Raw genomic sequence first — 17,843 nt, 5'->3', positions numbered from 1 at the left:
CTCTGAAGCCTGCTCCCCATATTTTACTTTTTCTCTTCCTCTGCTGGGACATCTTTAGCTCTCCCCACCATGCTTCTGCTTCGTACCAGGGCTGAAAATCAAGGGGATAAAAGCTCTTGGGCTTCCTTTCATCCCAAATGCTGCCGTCAGCGGAGTGCCAAGGCTGCTGGGCACACAGGGGTCTGTGTACTGAATTTTTCCCTGGCTGAACTTGGCAGCTTGCCTCTGACATTGTTCTCCTTTCCACAGAGTCAGTAACTTCTCTTAATTTCCAGCAACATTTAAGCTCTTTTCCATGCATTTCTCCAGCCCCTCAAGTGCCACTAAAGAGTCCTTAGGAAAGGAAGGGCTGCTTAGCCACACGAAAGCAGCTCTATCTTTGCCATCTTGCATGGTTCTGTAGAAGTTGTTCACAACACAGACTGAAATGTCACCCTCAAACTTTGCTTGTTTTTTGCTTGTGGATCGTTTCATATAGTGGTAATGTCACTCGGTGGTGGTGTTAGTCACCTTTAATTGTGTCAAAGCTGGGAGGTATCCAGTAGAGCTTGCTGCCTTACAAAGGTTTATTCAAGTGACTTAGAGGTGTGTCATGTAGGACTCAGAAAGCATCTTTTAATTCTAGGATTTCAATGTTTCTTTGGTTGTGATGCAGTTGGACCGATGCTGAAAAGTGACTTGAGTTTGTAAAGGAGTTTTAAAAAAATTGGGATTGTAACATGCCCTTTCAAAGCAGTCACAAATGCCTGGGCCTGGAATAACATGAACATGCAGGAGAGAATTTTCCACCCAAGCAGAGGCCAGGGTGAACTCTGCAGATCTGAATTCTGCTTTCAGAGGTTTCTGGATGTATCTGAGATGAGCAGCCACTGCAGTGGAAGAAAAGGCAATGAATGTGATCATTTTCTTCTCCAGAGAAATGATAATATGCTTTTGATGCAGATTATTTATAGGGCCAGTGCATTTAAAGGCACAGTGTCATGTCCTCAGGTATTTTATTGAAAACCTGCCTCCCCCGGTTTCTTTGTTAGAAAACAAAACACAAGATTGCTATGGTAATAACGCCAGTACAGATAGTGGAGCTGTTGAGCAGTTCAGCTTAGGATATTGTCAACTTCCATGAAAAATCCATGACCCTGAAAGCACAAGACGAATTTGAATATGATTTATATGAAATAAATATATAAAAGTGGAGTCACTTCAGCTTGCCTTCTGGTTTTCTCAGCCTGATGCTGTTGCAGCCCTGCCATACTTCCATGTTTTCTTTGCAAATTGAGGAATTGATACAAATATTTTTGGTTAAGTGGAAGTTAAGATTCTCCTATAGCAACTTCCCTCTGAGAGGAGAGTTAAAATCATAAAAACCCTCCTGGCTAATACTGAATTACTTGGTACAAAGTTTGAGGTAAAAGAGTTACAACTGACTGCTTTGCATTTGATACATATGATCGGGGCATAACAGAGGAAATTACGTATAAAATAAAGTGATGAATCATTCTCAAAATATCTTCATTTTGCAGTAGGTATGAGTGATTTAGTGGTCACTTCTGCCTTGATTAACTGCAAGTTTGCTTGCAGCTTTACACGTAAGCCGTTCTTGATTAAGAATGGTCTTTGCTTTTTTTTTCACCAGGCAGTTTTATTGGAAATCTGCCTTGACCAAAGGTGACACGATTTACCATGCCAGATGTAGAGGAAAGTAATTCAATATAAACTTGACGCTGCCTTTAAAGCCACAGGGTGAATAGCTGTCTACTTTGTGGATTTGAAGTGGTTCTTCAACTTCATCTTGAAACTTCTTCAGTTTTCAGAGGAAAAAGTGCCTCTGGGAAGTTTTTATGAGTTGTAAACTGCCACTTTGACGTGGAATGTTACTCACATAAACATTGTTTTAGATGGACAAAGTAAAAAATAAGCAATTCCTTTCACGGTATGGGGAAGACCTCCTTTAACTGGAAGCTCGCTGTGTTAATCTTCTGTCTTGAACTGATAGCATGTGCCGCTATAATTACCTAAGCCACCTTAATTCTTTGCCTAATTCTGTTCTGTGCATTCACGTGAAACTGCTAAGGGACAGAAAAGTCTAAGGAATTTACCATGTGAAAAAAAAAATCTCATTTAGAAGCATTTTGATTTTAAGCCAAAGATATTTCCATGGCTGAGAAGGGCTGAATGGCGTAGGTGATGGTTGGTTACTCTAAAGCTGCCCTTTTGGGATTAAACTCTATGCAAATCTGTTGGACAGTGTGGGAACAAGCTATCTCAAAGCTCTGGGTTTCTCTCTGTGTATATGTAAACAAGAGTTTGAAGCACTTCACAGCATAAACACTGGACCTGTCCATTGAGCCTGGTAGCTATTTCATCATTCCCCTTACGGTTCGTACAATGCGTTTCATACAGTGAGTTTTCTGACTCATGCTTTACCAGAAAGCACAGCTTTGTTCAAACGAGGCTCTGTCTTACTGATAAACAGGCAAACTGGTCAGCAGCGGTATCACGTTGCTTCTGCATATTTACTTTGTAGGTGTGTATAGCACGCGTGCTGCTTGGAGGTGACTTGGTGGTTGACAAGCGCTGTACTGGTAACGAGAGGAAAAGTAGAGACCATTGAGATTCTTACTAACTTGATGGTAAAGTTGTGTATCGGATCTTCGCTGCTGTCCCTGGTCAGTCACTATCGCCCCAGGCAGAAAAATGCCTCCCTTACTGTATGAGTTGATCAGGCCAGTTGCATGCTAAGTCTTCAAGATGCCCCAAAGTATGTTTTTTTTGTCTTCTTCCCTTGTTTGAGCAGATATTCTTGAGGCGACGAAAGAGTTTTGCAGGCACTGTGATCTCAACAAGACTTGAAAACAATTCTAAGATGGTTGCTGCTCCACCATTTATTGCCTTTTCATATACAGGGTGGCTGACGGCCTAATTCCCCCCCTGCATCTCTATCAATTTCTCTCCCTTTGGAAGCTCTCTGATAGAAGTGAAGCATACTGTTAATAAGTAAATGGCTTTAGCCCACCATCCCCAAAATAATTCCCTCTTTCTAAATCCAGTAGGGCAAAACAACACTTGGAATTAATGGGCCAAGCAGTTCTAGCAAGATGATGAGGTGAATAGCATCATTGAGGAAAGACTCCCCGAAGGGGTGCATCTCTGGCTCCAGGAATCCAACCTACCTGCCCTAGGAGTTAAAGCAAAAACTCAATGCCCCAGGGCTATAATTATCTCTGTGGCACTTCAGCTCCATGGATAGGAGCTAGTGGGAAGAGAGCAGCCAGCTGAACTGCAGGTGTACTCTGGGCAAACTGGGATGTAGGATGCCCTTAGTGATACCACCCTGTGAAAAGTGTTATCCCCAAAGCAGAGTTGGGGAGAGGATATGGGCTTGGTTGTTCAGTGCACAGGGGAAAAAGGGCTGGGCTAAATTTGCTGCATGCGGGACCAGTTGCAGCTGATGCAGTTGTGGTTGTGCTGGCAACCAAGGAAGGGAATAGTCACACAAGCAGAAAAGTGGGTATTTCCAAAGACATCCACAAATAGCTTGCTTGCCAGAGAGACTCGCAGAATGAAGGGGCTCTGACTGCTGTACGTACCGGTGTTGGGGTGGAACAGGGCATGAGGCAGGATCAGGGAGCATTGGGAACAGAGCTATGAGCTGGTAAGTTCTTGTTCCCTGCGAAAAGTGAAAATAATGTCTTCATTCTTATAAAGTCCTGACGTAGGCTTAGTGCAAAATCCACTAATGTGAACGTAACCAACATCTGGATTTTCTTCTGTAAGCCCTGCTCTGTGTTTTCTGTTGCCTTTTGTGAACCTCACTGAGCTGTTCCTATTGGAGCCTTCTCAAACGCTGATCCGTAGTCTGTTTTTTTTTTGAAACTCCTGTCCTTTTCTTCCTTCCCTTTTCATTCCACACTCCGACATCTGCTTATCCATCAGCAGAGCTGAGGATTTGCTTTTCCATTCACTTCTTGCTTCTGCACTGGGAAGAAGGCAGGTCAGCCCCTTCTGGAGGGACTGACGCAGGTTGCCGTTGAGGTCAGCTGGCAGGGGAAGAGGTAGACAGTGTAGGGATGGGTAAAGAGGGGCTCTCTGAGTGCCTCCCGTGCCACAGAGCTGAGTCTCGACTGATCCCAGGAGGTGAGGAGGATTATGCCTGTGACCTACTAACCTCCTCCAGTCAGGATTGGGGGTTTTGGAAATGAGTGCACAGATGGCCACTCTCTGGATGACAGCAGATGCTACCGATCTAATGAGTAGGATCAATCAATGTTTTAGCAAAACTGTGGTGCACGGACGTCTGTAGAACCGCAGTGCTTCTCCCTTCTTCCTAATACCCACTGCTTCTGGGCCCTTTTTCCCTTCTTCCCTTGGCAGCCCCCCATTTGTCTCCCCCTTTGGATCAGGCTGGCACAAAGACGATGCAGATAATTTTGATTGCACAAGGAAGCTGTTAGGGAATTAGAAGATTAAGAAATGTGTGGAAGGAGAGCCAGAGATCTTGGGGCCAAAAACTTGTTTTACTCGGATGCCAGTAGGTTGTTATGACAAAATGGGTGTTAATGAGAAGAAGAAGGAAATCAATCACATACAGAATACCCTGCTGATAGCAGAGCTATAGTCTTTCTGCCTCCCTACAGAGTATTGCTCTAGTGTGAGCTTTACTGGAGCTTTGGCTTGTGTAATCGTGAACCCTAAAATAAATGTTTTTGTCATCATTCACTAAGGCAAGCTTTGTCTTTCCCTCACAAATGCTTTTGAGGAAAGCCTTTTATTCTGACTGTCTTCTGCAGCTGTAGGTCTTGTCCCAAGGACCCACTGCAGGGTGTCTCTTTCTGTCAGGATGATTTCAGGGATGTTGAACTTGCTGTAAAGTTTCTGTTGTGTTGGGGCAGATGCTGTGTTGTGAGCGTGTTCATGCCTTGAAGAAACAACAGCTTATCGAGAGGCAAGAACTGCCTTTCCTTTATCTCTTCTGACTCTCATATCTCTCTGACTTTTTGATAAGCCCAAATGAACTATTTCACCTGTGACCTGCAGGAATGGAAGCCAAAGAACTGCCAGAAGAAATGGAAGTTAAAGGACACTCAAATTTCTGAGAGACATTTCATCAACCTGAAGAATAAATAAGATAGGGTGAAAAAGGTCTGAGTCCTAGTTCATTAGTCATGGCAGATGATTTCCTTTCTTCTTTATTAGTGTCAGCCATTTCCCAGGAAAATAGTATGTTCAGTAAAAGAATTCTGTGTGGTATCTGAAATGAAAGCTCTGAGAGCTGTGCTTTGAATCCTGATCCGACGTCTGTTTGCTCAGGGGAGAGTCTTTCTGTTTGGATTTACTTGCTGATTTGTTATCCACTGAGTGAACTTTAAAATAATGATATTAAGTGTATCAAAACTACGTGTGGGGAAGAGCATTGCCATCTGAAAGCTGAAGAGGAAAGCAGATGTTAGCTGAAATCAGAGCGATTCTTTACAGATGTGTTTGTACTTGTATTGCCAGATTTACATCTATAAAAATGCAGATCCCTCTTGGTGCATTTTGCCTTATGGTTTGTGTAATCACTGGAAGAGTAGTGTAGACATCAGCAGTTAGATGGAAATAAAAGTATGTGTTAATCAGCGGAGACTTTCCTTCTGTTTGTAAGGAAACATATGAATGGACTGGTCCCAACATGATCGTGGTATTGGGCTTGTGTTCAATTCTTGCTTCCAACTAGGGACCTTGATATTTAAATATAGTAATGGGAACTGAGTGCATCCAGCTGAGGAGGGGTGTTTGATTTAGCTCTGAGCTGCTGGTATATAATATCCTGTGAATTACATGGGTGTGCATGAAAGGAGAGGTATTTTGAGCAGCCTGATCGGTGTAGACCTCCAGCAGTTACTCGCTGTTGTGTTCACGCTCCAAGAGCAGTTTCATAACGACGTGACTTATTAGGCTTGGATTTCAGGCTCTGATTAATAACTTGGCTCCTCTGTGCTGAAGCTACATGAGAGGTTTTTTTTTTTTTTTTTTTTCTGGGTGAAGTGTGTGTCCTTATTTCGCACTTGCAGTTCTACTAGGGGAACCTGGAATCAGCAGCAGGAGGGTGAGACTGTTAAATCTGTGCTTTTGCTTGCTTGGAACCAAACAGATTTCGTGGTTTAAAAGTGGTGGCGAGTGGAAGGATGCTGGAAATAAGAAACGGAGCAGAAAGCATATGTGTCGAAACCTGTTTGCACTCAAAAGGAGAGAACTGGGCTCCACAGTGAGTCAGCTGTACACTCAGCCTCAAAGAGCCGCTCATCATGACAGAAGTATGTCTCAGGGCCCCTGTTCCTGAGGGAGCTTTGGGCAAATATGGTCTGCCAGGGATGGTAGAAGATACTGATAATAGATAATAAACTTTATGTACATAATAAATATAGTAATTACACAAGTCTACGGTGCTACAGTGACATTCTGGTCCTTGGCAGTAGAGCACTGATAGCATTGTGGGTTTGGGGGGTATTTTACTTTTTGGTTTTGTTTTTGAAATGGGTAAGTAGCTCTTACAAGGTGAATGAGCATTCAGGAAAAGGGGAGGACACACTAAATAACAGCACTCACAGGGAAGAGTAATCAGCAAGAGTCTGCTGTAGACAGTGAAACTGTGCACTTGGCTTTTTGTGCAGAGAAGTCAGAAAGGCTATTCTGAAAACAGAAGATTCAAAGCTCAGGACATTTACCAAGCATCCTGCACCAAATCTGGGCAGAGAGAGGTGTCACATCCTCAGAGACACTAACTTAAGGTTTTGCTGGGTCCCGCAGTCCAGATGAGTGAGTATCCCCATGAACTGTATGGGAGTGGAGGGTGATGAGCCTCTGTGGATTCTCTGCTGAAGCTGTCTAAAATAAAAATGGTCTCAAAGAGCTTGCACTGGGTAGCACTGTTCTTTGCAGTGACATTGCACCTTACTTCTTCCACAAAATGCTCAGTGTGCTGTGCTAAGTGTATGGCAGCATCTCCATAGGAGGGTGGTAACCGTATCTCAAGGTAGCGGTGATGTTTCACATTTGAACACTTTGTGTGGTTACTGTGGTTTGTGGATAAGGATGAGACCAGCTTGTCACCCAAATTCTTGTCCAAAAAATAAACGTGGGAGATGGCAAATGACAGGTCCACAAAGTTCCAGGAGCCATCCTGGGGGAAGTTATGTGGCTTGGGGCAGATCTGCTCCCAGAGGGGAGATGGGCTGACAGAAATTGCACAAACTACATGGTTTCAAGCGCATGAAGGCAGTGGAAACTTGCAGGCTAGAAAAGTTTCATTCCCCAGGATGTGGGAGGATTTCGATGTGTGGCTTTGGCCTTTTGGTTCTTGGGCCTTTAAAGAGCCATCTGGGGAGTCTTGCAAATCTGCCTGGCTCTGCTGCCTCTGCTCCAGATGCTGAAGAGAAGAGGAAGTCTTCTTCCTGCGCCTTGCTCTGAGGCAGAGTGCTGACTTGAATATTCAGCTGGGTACTGACTCTTCCTTGTGCGCCGGGTATTCCTAGAGAACATGTCTGACCCCGTTTTGTTGGACTCGCTCTTATTTGGGTTTCCCTTTATCTGTCTGGGACTTGTTCTGCCCTCTTTGAATATCATGGTTTTCTTGTTCCAGCCTGTTTCTATGTAAATTGCCTAGGATGGGAAACTTCAGAAGGATGAGTCTATAGAAAAAAGAAATGTAGTCAAGTGACTTCATTCCAGCATGCATTTCATCGTGGGAATGAGAGCTCGCTCTGCAGAAAGAAACTGCTCACCACCAAACAGTGTAAACTTATTTAATGGCAACAATTGTTTGGCAAAGCCTAGCTAAAGCTCTCTAGGGGGATTAGTCTAGGCTTTGCATTAAAGCTGGACTGAAACATACCCCGCATTCCTAGCGGAAGAAAAGTGCCATCCAGAACAGTTGTTTCATGTATGCTTCAAGAAATGGGGATTATTTGGGAATGGACTATTTCAACTAAGTGACTGTTATGGCCTGTAGAGTCATAATTGCTGATTAGGGACAAAAGAAACAGCAATATAACCACAGAATATGTTGATGTAAATTATTCATGTGGATTTCTGGTGTTAAATGTTGTCAGCTGTACAGTTCAGGTATCAAGCTCATGCTCTAAGCTTAGAATTGGAAAAACTTTTCCTTGGGCTTGGCCGTGAGGGGTTTGCAGCTTCTTGGAGCCCCAAGAGGTGATGTGTGTGTGGGTAGCCTTGTACCATGGGTATGAGAATGAGGTGACAGGATCCGTGCTAAAAATCTAGCTGATGAACTGACTGTTCTGGGATCTGTACAAATAAATGGTGCTGGTTTCTTTTTGTTAATCCGAATCTGGTTTCCATTCTAGCTGCGTCAGTGTGGGTTATATTCAGTGGTGAAAAGGGAAGATTTCAAATTCTTTTCCCTGATCTACTTAAAATATATATGTAATATGTAAACGTATGTGCCTGTTAAACAGGCAGTATTTTTTTTAATTAATTGCTTGCCTTCGAATTTAGATTGCTTTCTCTCTTGTGGGTTACTTTAATGCTTTGGCAATAAATAAGAAGCTTCCAACTGCAGACAAAACCACATTTGGGGTTAAATGCATGTGTTTTTTGATTGTTGGACCTTTCATTTTGGAAAGAGGGCTAAAGAATGTCATTTTCTCTTAGGGTTCGGTCTTGCTTTGCTGTAATGATCCGTGTGACTTCAGTGGTACCAGGTCAGGTTGTCGGTGCATTATCATCTGTCAGCACCTGCAGGAACAGCACAGGCAGAAGGAGAGCTGTGATTCAGGACAGCTCTGAGGAACAAATGTAACTTCAAGTATATATTTAAGCCTGGTTGTTTTCAAGAAGATTTAAATCCGTATTTAAAGCTCAGCATCTGTTGAAGTGCTGTGCAGATTGCTGATATAAATAGTTTGCTGAACTGGAGCTGCTCTGTCTACGTGGGGAAACCTAGGAGCAGGCAGATTTCAGGGAGCGCTTTCGGCCTCTCTGCCACGCTGGGATGATGCAAGCAGAACGGCTTTGCCAGATGACTATTTCTGGTATAGGTTCTTGCTGTCCTTTTGCCTTTCCCTTAATTCACTTTCTAGCGAGGACAGCATTTTAGGACCAAATAAGCATTCATTTTGTCACAAGAGGGAGAAGTGAAGCATGAAATGGGTCTGAAGCTTGAGTGTTGACTCCCTACCTCCTGCCCACCCCCCTGGCTGACCCCGGACTCATGCAGGCTTACAGAAGTGTGGCTCTGCTGAGAGTCCACCCCCCCCCCCACCCCCCCCCCCGCCCCCAAGTTTATTGTAAACCGATGCTGGAAAGATGAGCAGGGCTTTCTCTTCACTGGAAAGCTGCCAACTTGCTCTATATAGCTCACCCTAGGGTCTCCCTTTGTAAGTGGAGAAATGGAAAGAGCTTTCTTCTCCCAGCATTACTTTCGAGGAGCATTCTCATTTTCCCTGCTACATTTACTTGTCTGAATGTCTGGTGGTAAGCTGTCACTAAATTAAATGCTAGGTGTCTCTGTAGTTTCTCACTGTTGAATTCTGGGTTGCTAAAAAGGGAACTCCAGTGGCCAGACCCCTGTGGGCTGAGATCTTTCTAGAGTTGGACAAAGTTAGGGCGATGAGCAGCTCCAAGTTCCCCTTGGAATCAGTGATTCAGTTGCTGACCTTCTCCTGAGTCACAAGTGAGCCAGGCTGCCCACCTGTTGCTCCGAGGTCGTGTGCTCACTGACTCTGACTTACATCCAAAAATGTACAGCAAGAGTTGGTGGTGGTCGCTGCGCCTCTACCAACCCTTTCCTCTAGCACTGCCTCGGGCAGCTCTGCTCATCCTGCTGTAGTGCACATTCCCTTTGCATTTCATTTTCATTTTGGGTTCCTGGCTATGCCCCTTTTCAGCGTGGTAACATGTGGATTTTGTCCTAAACCTGTCTGTGCCTGTGGAATATAAAGCATTGCTTGCTCTTATGGGGTGAAGGGGGTACTTAATAATTAGCTGATTAAGAGAAGCAACTTTTCGTAAGTTGTTTATAAAAGGCGTAAGGAAAACTTGAGGAAAACACATTTCAGCAAACTGTCCTCATTAATTTGTTACGGAGAAGCCAAGTACTGCAGAGGACTCGAAGGCTAACAGCTTGCAGCTGGTGCAGCCCATGGAAAGTGATGACTTTCGGGACATCCCATATTTCACAACAGTTGGAGTTGTAGGCTCATAACTGGAACTTGGCAGCGTTTAGGAAGCTCTGTATGTATTCTCTTTCCCTTCATTTTCTGAACATTGATACAACAACTGTTAATTGAAGGGTTGGGGGTTAGTTTTGCCCTGCTGGCAAAGGAAGTGTAGTTATTTTTGCAGCAGAAAGTAGTCTGGTGGATCTATTTCTTCACATATTTCCAAAATTGACATTTTGCACCATAAACGAGCAACTTTATCCTCCCTCCGTGGCTAAATCTGAATGCTTTGGAAGGCAATGCATATCCCTCAAGTGCAGTTGAATGTTATTTGGGGGTTAGCAGAATAGTTGAAGTTTGAATTCTTTACACTTATAGCTATGGGTTTATGATGAAACTCTCTGCAGTACTGTCCTGTGACTAATCCCATCATTTTGTAATTTGTTAACAGAATTGTGTAATTTAAAAAAAAAAAAAAAGGAAAATGAGACGGTATTTTCTTCATCATTCTGCAGTGGTTATTGCATACTTTTCATGGCTAAGAAACCTATTGATCAAAGTTGTGATGTTTATAGCCATTTTTGCCAAGTAATTTGGCACAGAAATGAGCAGGGCAGCGAAATGGAAGTTGTAATGCTTTGGGGAAGAACCTGTTCGTTCCTGTTGTCAAAAGGGAATGTGGCTGCTTTAATCAAATTGAAGGGCTTTGAAGATATAGAGAACTCTCAAAATATGAAGTGATATTAATATGCACATTTTCTGAATTACAGACAAGATTGCTTTCTGGGAAGAAAAGAGGAATTGTGTGTTTATAGATTTCAGGAATGCTGTGCAGTACTTCACGTTACAAGTGTGTAAACACTCCATTGATAAATGCTTATATTGGCTCATCATTTTTGAACCCTTGGTGATGATTATTTTACAGCATTTTTTGGTTAATGAGGCTGAGACCAGAAAAAGCGTTTGTATTTCTTTTCATCCATTTTCTTTAGATGGAGAAGTACCATATTCGTACTAAGGTCTCTCTGAAATTTGGAGACTTGGGAAGTTTATTAACATTTTGGCTGTAGCATGCTGTCTTCAGCACGTTTTAGAAACTGATGAATATTTTGGTTTGCTCCGAGGATTCATCTGGGAATGGAATCTCAGAGGGAGGGCTTTGCAAGTCCTGGGAGCTGGGGCTACCTCTGTTCTTGGTTGAGCTGGAGATGGAAGTCTGAGTGACTGCAGCAGTCAGGTCACCTGCCTGATGACTGCACTCAAGAGTTATGCTCCGTAGCACAATCACTTTCTCTTTTGGTTGAATCACAGTACGCTTCTGCTTCTCACTAGCGTTAACGGATGATGCATTGTAGTGATATAAGCTTGTCTACTTGCGAACTATTTATTAGTAATTGTGAACTATTTATTAGTAAATGCAGCTTTTTAGAAGTGTTTAAAGTTCCTTCAGGTTTTCAAGGGAAGTGATTGTTTTTTTTCAAGTCCCGTTCAGTGAGAATAACATTTATAAACTGTTTCGCACATTTAAAAATGATCATCATTTAAGTCTGAAATCACAGTATGCGTAGCCACAGGCCTCCTCTTTGATTATCTGCTGTAATTTTACATCTGTTTTGACTGTGGGTCTGTGTCGGTCAGGCTTGTATTTATTGCAAATGGTTTAACTTACTGCCTGCACTTGTCTGAAGTATTTGGAAATGCTGGTGACACTGTTTTTCTACAAGCATTTTAACTCAGTGCCTGTAAGAAATGGAACAACACCTTTTTGCCTGGTCAGCATTCACGTGGACGTCGCGTGTGTAGGAGCTACAGCTGGTAGTGACTTCTGGCAGGGAAGGGTCACCTGGACACTGCTGCCACCGAAGCTTCAGGGTGTGAAAGGAGGGGCCATGGGCACATGCCTTAGGAGAGCTTGAGACCTCTATGGATGCAGGATCGCATTATGTGGTATATCTGTCTCTGAAAGAACATCCTTGTGAGCAAGTCGTGTGAGAAGGGATGCCCTTAGCTGCTGCTTTCAGCTCCACCATAAACTGGGATTCTGCAGGTGTGATCCATGTGCTGTGGACATCAGCATGTGCCTTTGGGGAAAAATCAGAGAAGTGGTGCAGCTCCTGAGGATCTCAAGAGGGAATTCTGGCCTCCCTTGAGTTAGTCCGTGGGAGGAAGGAAGGGAGGGGAGGGAGGAAGAACAGCAATTCTGTGGGGGTATCCTCAGCCCCGCCTGTTGGCAAGGTTCATACGGTGATTTAGAAGAGAGCAAGCAGCACTTTGTTTGACAAATGGTATCTTGGAGAAAAAATCCTAACACCAGAATTTCTGAACTTGGGAAATATCCCAGAAGTAAGCCAGCATGCGTGTTTGTTTGTATGGTTATCTAACAAGGTTATCTGCCTACTTCAGGTTCTGCACTGACAAGTGCCTTATTTCTTAAACGACCATTAAAAACCAGGACATGTCTGTGCCATGGAAAGCAAGGAAAGTGAAACGGCCAATCCTTTCTAGTAAGTTGTCTCAGGACCAGACCACACTGACAGTGACTTGTTTGGGGAGCGGTTCTCTCTGTTTCGCTTGGCACACACAGTCAGAGTGGTCCCAGGTTTTCAAAGACTTCCATTTGTATTTAGCTGTAGGCACGCCAGAATTAATCAGCCTTATATATTACACTTCCCAGGCAGTACGCTTGCAATTTGTTTTCATGCTGCTCCCGTGAATGGATGTGTTTTTTGATTAAGCTACTTTCTGCTGTCATGCAGTCATTTGCAGAGCTCACTGGGATGAGCTCGGACAACGCCAGGCCTTCCTGGGGGCCTCCCCAAGTACCTAGGACTATGGCTGATGTGGCAAGCCTTGTACATCTCCTTGCTGATTCCTACAGCTGGAGAGCTCGGTGGAGCTCATCCAAGTTGAACTGCAGCAGTGCCGTTCTCCGTACTGGTACTGAAAGGGGCACGCCTATTGCAAGCACCTGCAGCCAGGAGAGCACTTGGTGCGGAAGAGAAGGTGCTCTGTTCTTGGAAGCCCAAGGCTTCCGAAACATAAGGTCAGCGCCTAACTTGTTGTACAAACATCCTTCTCCGATTAAATCTGGTGTGACATTTCTTCGAGTAATGTGGGTTTGGTGTCCTTCATTTAGGAAGAACAGATTTTGCATAGCAAGAGGAAGAGTAAACATTTTGCAAGAAATATTTTGCTTCCTACCAAGGTCACGTATTTTCAGTTATGCAAAGCATGTGCTTAAAATGGGAATCTCCAGTTGAGGATAGCTTTTAAATGCAGTAATCTTAGATCAGAAATCCTTGAGGTTTATTGCTTACAATTTCCTGTCTCTTTGAGGGCTGGGAGGGGGGGGATAAAAGTGTTTTGAAAAAAGTTTTGTTTTGTTTTGTTTTTAAATCTAAACCAGGTCCTCTTTTGTTTGAGAACCTGCAGTGAATGGAACTATTCTTCGACACGATGTTGTTTGCAGACATATGACTTCATCTCAAAATCGAACAGAAAAGCTTGTGTTTGAGGAAGCAGGTACTTGAAAGAGCCGTCCACTTCTCTGTGGCTTGTCGACTGCCACAAGGTTGGGAAACACCTGGAAAATAGCTTCTGCCTTATTTTCTACATGTTCCTTTATTTAATGCATTTGAGGGGTACGTGTAGCAGGAAGCCCCTGCCTGTTTCTTCTGAAGTTACTTTTCTGTGTGGTAGAGTTGCCCTTAGGGTGTTCAACATCATTAGGATATTGAGAAGTGCACAGCATTCACATGGCTGCCTGTGGGTGGAAGAGGTGCTGGTGTAGTCTAAGTACAGCAGTTAATGCACAGCAGATTGCTGGCAGGTTTATTTCATAATCTTTTTTCTTTCTTTTTTTTTTTTCTTCTGAATTTGCTGCTGCATGAAAATCCATTTACTAAAAACTCAGGGGAGGAAAACAGATTGATGTTGATAGATGAGCACATGTGCTGTCCTCAGTTTGACTTCACATATGCTGCTGCATCAGTCAAGGTTTTAAAATTCTTTGAACTTGTATTTTAAAAGCACGTTCTAGAAGGCAGCAGAGGACTTGTATCATTTCCTCTGTGCAGATCAGTGGAACCCTTCGCAGGGGACCATTTTCAAGTTCACAGGCGACCCTTTTTCTTAAGGAACTGTTGTACAAGGGTCTGTCAAGTTGTTTGTGGCACCAAGCAGCTCTTCTGCCTCGTACATCCTGTGCTTACTCTGAAATAAATGAAGTCCCCTGACAAGTTCGTGTTTCTTCTTCCAAACTTCTTCAGCATAAGTGACCTAGCAAGATATGGTGATGGCGGCTCCTGGAAAGGTGATTTAAATGGCATATATTCATGTTGCTCTTAGTTGCAACCCTGGTGAAGTTTGCATAGCACTTTGGATTAGAGGATTGGGGAAATGAGGAAATTCCTCTGTCTGTGCAGGGGCTTGGTTTTACATATAGCTTTAAGCAAATACTTTGAACTGAGGGGCAGGGGGAGGAGAGGAATTGTATTTCATAGCTTCTGAAAGTCAGCTGCATATTTCTTAACATAATTTCCCCATCTCTTTAAAAAAGTTCAATAGGTTTTAAAACCAAACTTTTTTGTAAAAAAAAAAAAAAAAAAAAAAGAAGGAAAAAAGTCCCTTCTCTGTGTGTATTTGCATACGCAAATCAAACTGTTAAAGTTCTGCACTCTGAAATGCATGAGATGAACACACGTGTGTCTTGGCATGTGTATTGTGCGTTTCAGTGAATTCCTTTCTGTTCTGCAGCCTCACTGCCGCCTCTCGCTTTTGGACTGCTCCCTCCCTTGTTGATTGGGGTAACGTTTCATTCTTCCTAGAGTCATAGAAACGTGCCTCTTACTCTGGCTTTTTAAGTCAGTAGCTGAAGTAATGTATGACACAGTTCATCAGGGAGCATGGTTTGCCCTAAAAAAAAGAATCCTTGTGTCACAGGGATTTGAATCAGTGAGTAGGAAACTTTAATTTAAATAATGGATTTTAATCTGGCTATCTACTTTTTATGATTTCTTAAAGGAAAGTTGATTCTCAACAAGTAATTTGCTATTAATGTTCCTTTCATGTTGAATTATCATTCCATTCTGGAAGCCAAGTCACGCTTCCAAAGATTTTTTTTCAAGCTACAGTTATTCAGCGTGTTAATTTGTGTGCATTAGAAAGTAACAACTAATGCACTTTTCATTTACTAGAGGCAGAACACAAACACCTAAATTTAGGCCTCTCTGTGTGGGTGTTGACGTACAATGTGGGCATTTATAAACTCCCATTATGGCCACTGGAGATGCAGCTAACTTGCACAGTCAAGCCTGGAGAGTGATTCAGCACACCCTGAAGTAGACACCTTCTGGCTGCTCAGACGAATTGCTCCCTCAGCCCTTCTGCTTCTGCTGACTACATCGGCTTTGGCTCTCATAGGAAGGAGCCTGCACACTGCGTGGAAAAATGTGACACGTAGATGTCAGATGTTCAGTTTGGATTGTTTTGCTGGTATCTGGCTGGAGATTCAGAGGAGTACTATTCTATATAATCTTTGTCAAATTCTGCATGGATGCAAATTCAAATTCAGTTCAAAATATGCTAGGAAGGCCTTGTTTAATTGTATTATTGAACTACTTGATGAGTATTTTTTTTGTTTTGTTTGTTTGTTTCCAATTAAAATCAAATTAGGAATCAAGGGAAGTGTTATCTGAGTTAACGAGCTGCTGGAGTTTTCTGTTCTTAGATCTCATCTTCTTACCCTTTCTTTTTTAGCTCAGAATTCAGAAGAAAAATAAAAGCTCTCCTGTTTTGTCATCTCCCATTTAATTTCTTTAATGAGTTGGATAATTCAGAAAATTAAACTGCCAGTAATATTATTTCTGCACTATGGAAGGAGATACCCATGTCAGAAATGAGGCGAGCACATTTGCATAGTTTTGGCTGAGATGCCTAGCTAGTGATTCTCACTTGGATTCAGCAATCTGACTTGCCCTAGTCTTTGGAGTCAAACATATTTTCTGTTCTTGGTTCAGCGCTGTCTTACAACTCGTAATGTTCTTGGTAGATTGCAGGAGAGTGCAGGTCTTTATATCAGTTTTAAGTTTTTATATCAGTTTATTAAGAAGACATTTAAAGGCAGATGTTTTGACAAAGCTATGAACAAATTCTGCATCGCTGTCTTGAAGAAGTAATGATTTGGTGCTCTACTTCAGTGACATCTCAAGTGACTTTCCAATTTAGCTGAAGAGTATGTAGTGGTTGGGAAGTCAGTGGAGAAATATGTGGCCTCTGTAGCAAAGACCACGTATGCTTTGTGGCTGCAGAGGTCTGCTCCGTTCTTTGGATTTGAGAGGAGTTGACTTTGAGCTAACTACTAACACCAAGAACACCTCGTAGCCTTCCATGCCTAAGAAGAGATGGTGGCTGGTAGCTCACAGACCGATACTGCTGAGATTCCTCCTGGCACTCCAGGAATTTGTCACTGGGGTGTGCCAGGAGAATTCCTCCCCTTTCATCCAGCAGAAAGGGGAGAGAAGTTGTAGTCCTTTATTATAAGGATGTGATCTGACTGTCCAGCCATGCAGCCCATGTGCTTGCGCTGTGATGGATCTTCCCATGTAGGAATGGAATAACCTACCCACGTTACTTGTGTGTGGCTTGGGTTTTGTTCTTGTTGTTTTTTTAATACAGGTCTTATAAGCATATGAAGTCTTTCATGGTAGAATGTGCACTGTTGTGATTAGCAAATGCTCCGTGAGCTCTGTGTAAAGGAGAAAGAAGCAGTTACTGTCACGAGTAGGGGCCTGGAGAAGGTAGGAACTGTCTGCTTGTCATGCAGGTTGCTGATGTGGTAGCAGCTGCTGACAAGAGCTAAGGGAAGGTAACTAAGAGTAGAAGATGGATTGGTAAGATTGAGATCATTGGAAGCTCAAAAATTAGCCTGTAAGCAAATAGATAGGTTTTTAAAGCATGTTCTGTTTAGGCAAGTTAAAATGAATGTGTGGAGTTGTCATCTGTACAAAATCACGACTGTGATGAATGCCGTGACTGGGATCTGACTGAACTGACAGTTTAATTGTGTTTTTTATGAGGGAGGGATCGTCACCTGGAGTTAAAAACAGCAGCCGGTTTGCTTCCTTTAATCTGTGTGTATGTACCAACAGCATAATTACTGCAGAAAAGGGCCAAGTCTTCTTACTCTTCCTGCGAGAGACAGTTGACAACTTAGTTATCCTCACCGTAAAAGCAGTGGGTGCTGACGTCTGGTGCGGGATCCTTGGATGCTGCAATTTTTGGCTCGTACTTGATGCAGCAGAAGGAGGAGAAGCAGCAGCCCAGGCGCCTGCACAGCACGCTCCTGGCAGAGGAAGCACACGTGGCGTTACGTGATCCAGGGGTGCTGCCTGAGCCCCTGTCACCATGTGCAGGCAGGGTCTCTATTGATAGAGCTAAGATCCAGGTGATTCCTGGCGTTACGTGAGTGCTGGCTCCGGAGATTATGGGGCAGGCGCTGTGGTTTCAGGCAGTCAGTCTGATGGGACGTGTGTGTTTGCAAGAGAAGTGGAACCTCAGCTATGACAATCTTGAGATTGTCTTTAAGCTAAAAAGACACATTAATGTGGAGACATACTGTGATGAAGAGAGTTTGGTTTTTATGTGCAAGCTAATTAAACTAATTTCTGAGTAGCACAGAAGCTT

General features: G+C 43.2%; 1 protein-coding gene across 7 annotated transcripts in view; it reads left to right on the top strand.

Annotated features, from left to right (window-relative positions):
• Positions 1 to 17,843, top strand: part of SLC4A4 (solute carrier family 4 member 4) — a 228,399-nt gene that overhangs the window by 83,171 nt on the left and 127,385 nt on the right. The window contains exon 1 of one of the 7 annotated variants that reach the window (XM_040556790.1): positions 12,601 to 12,664. The exons of the other annotated variants lie outside the window; for them this stretch is intronic. Coding sequence (XP_040412724.1) covers positions 12,616 to 12,664 — 49 coding nt within the window. The 5' untranslated portion in view covers positions 12,601 to 12,615. Of the gene's footprint in view, positions 1 to 12,600; positions 12,665 to 17,843 lie in introns of those variants that run through there. 7 annotated transcript variants of the gene reach the window in all.

The sequence above is a fragment of the Cygnus olor genome, chromosome 4, assembly GCF_009769625.2.
Source record: "Cygnus olor isolate bCygOlo1 chromosome 4, bCygOlo1.pri.v2, whole genome shotgun sequence".
Classification (NCBI taxonomy): Eukaryota; Metazoa; Chordata; class Aves; order Anseriformes; family Anatidae; genus Cygnus; species Cygnus olor.
The sequence above is the reverse complement of the archived record's forward strand: the minus strand, read 5'-3'. Positions and strand labels throughout refer to the sequence as shown.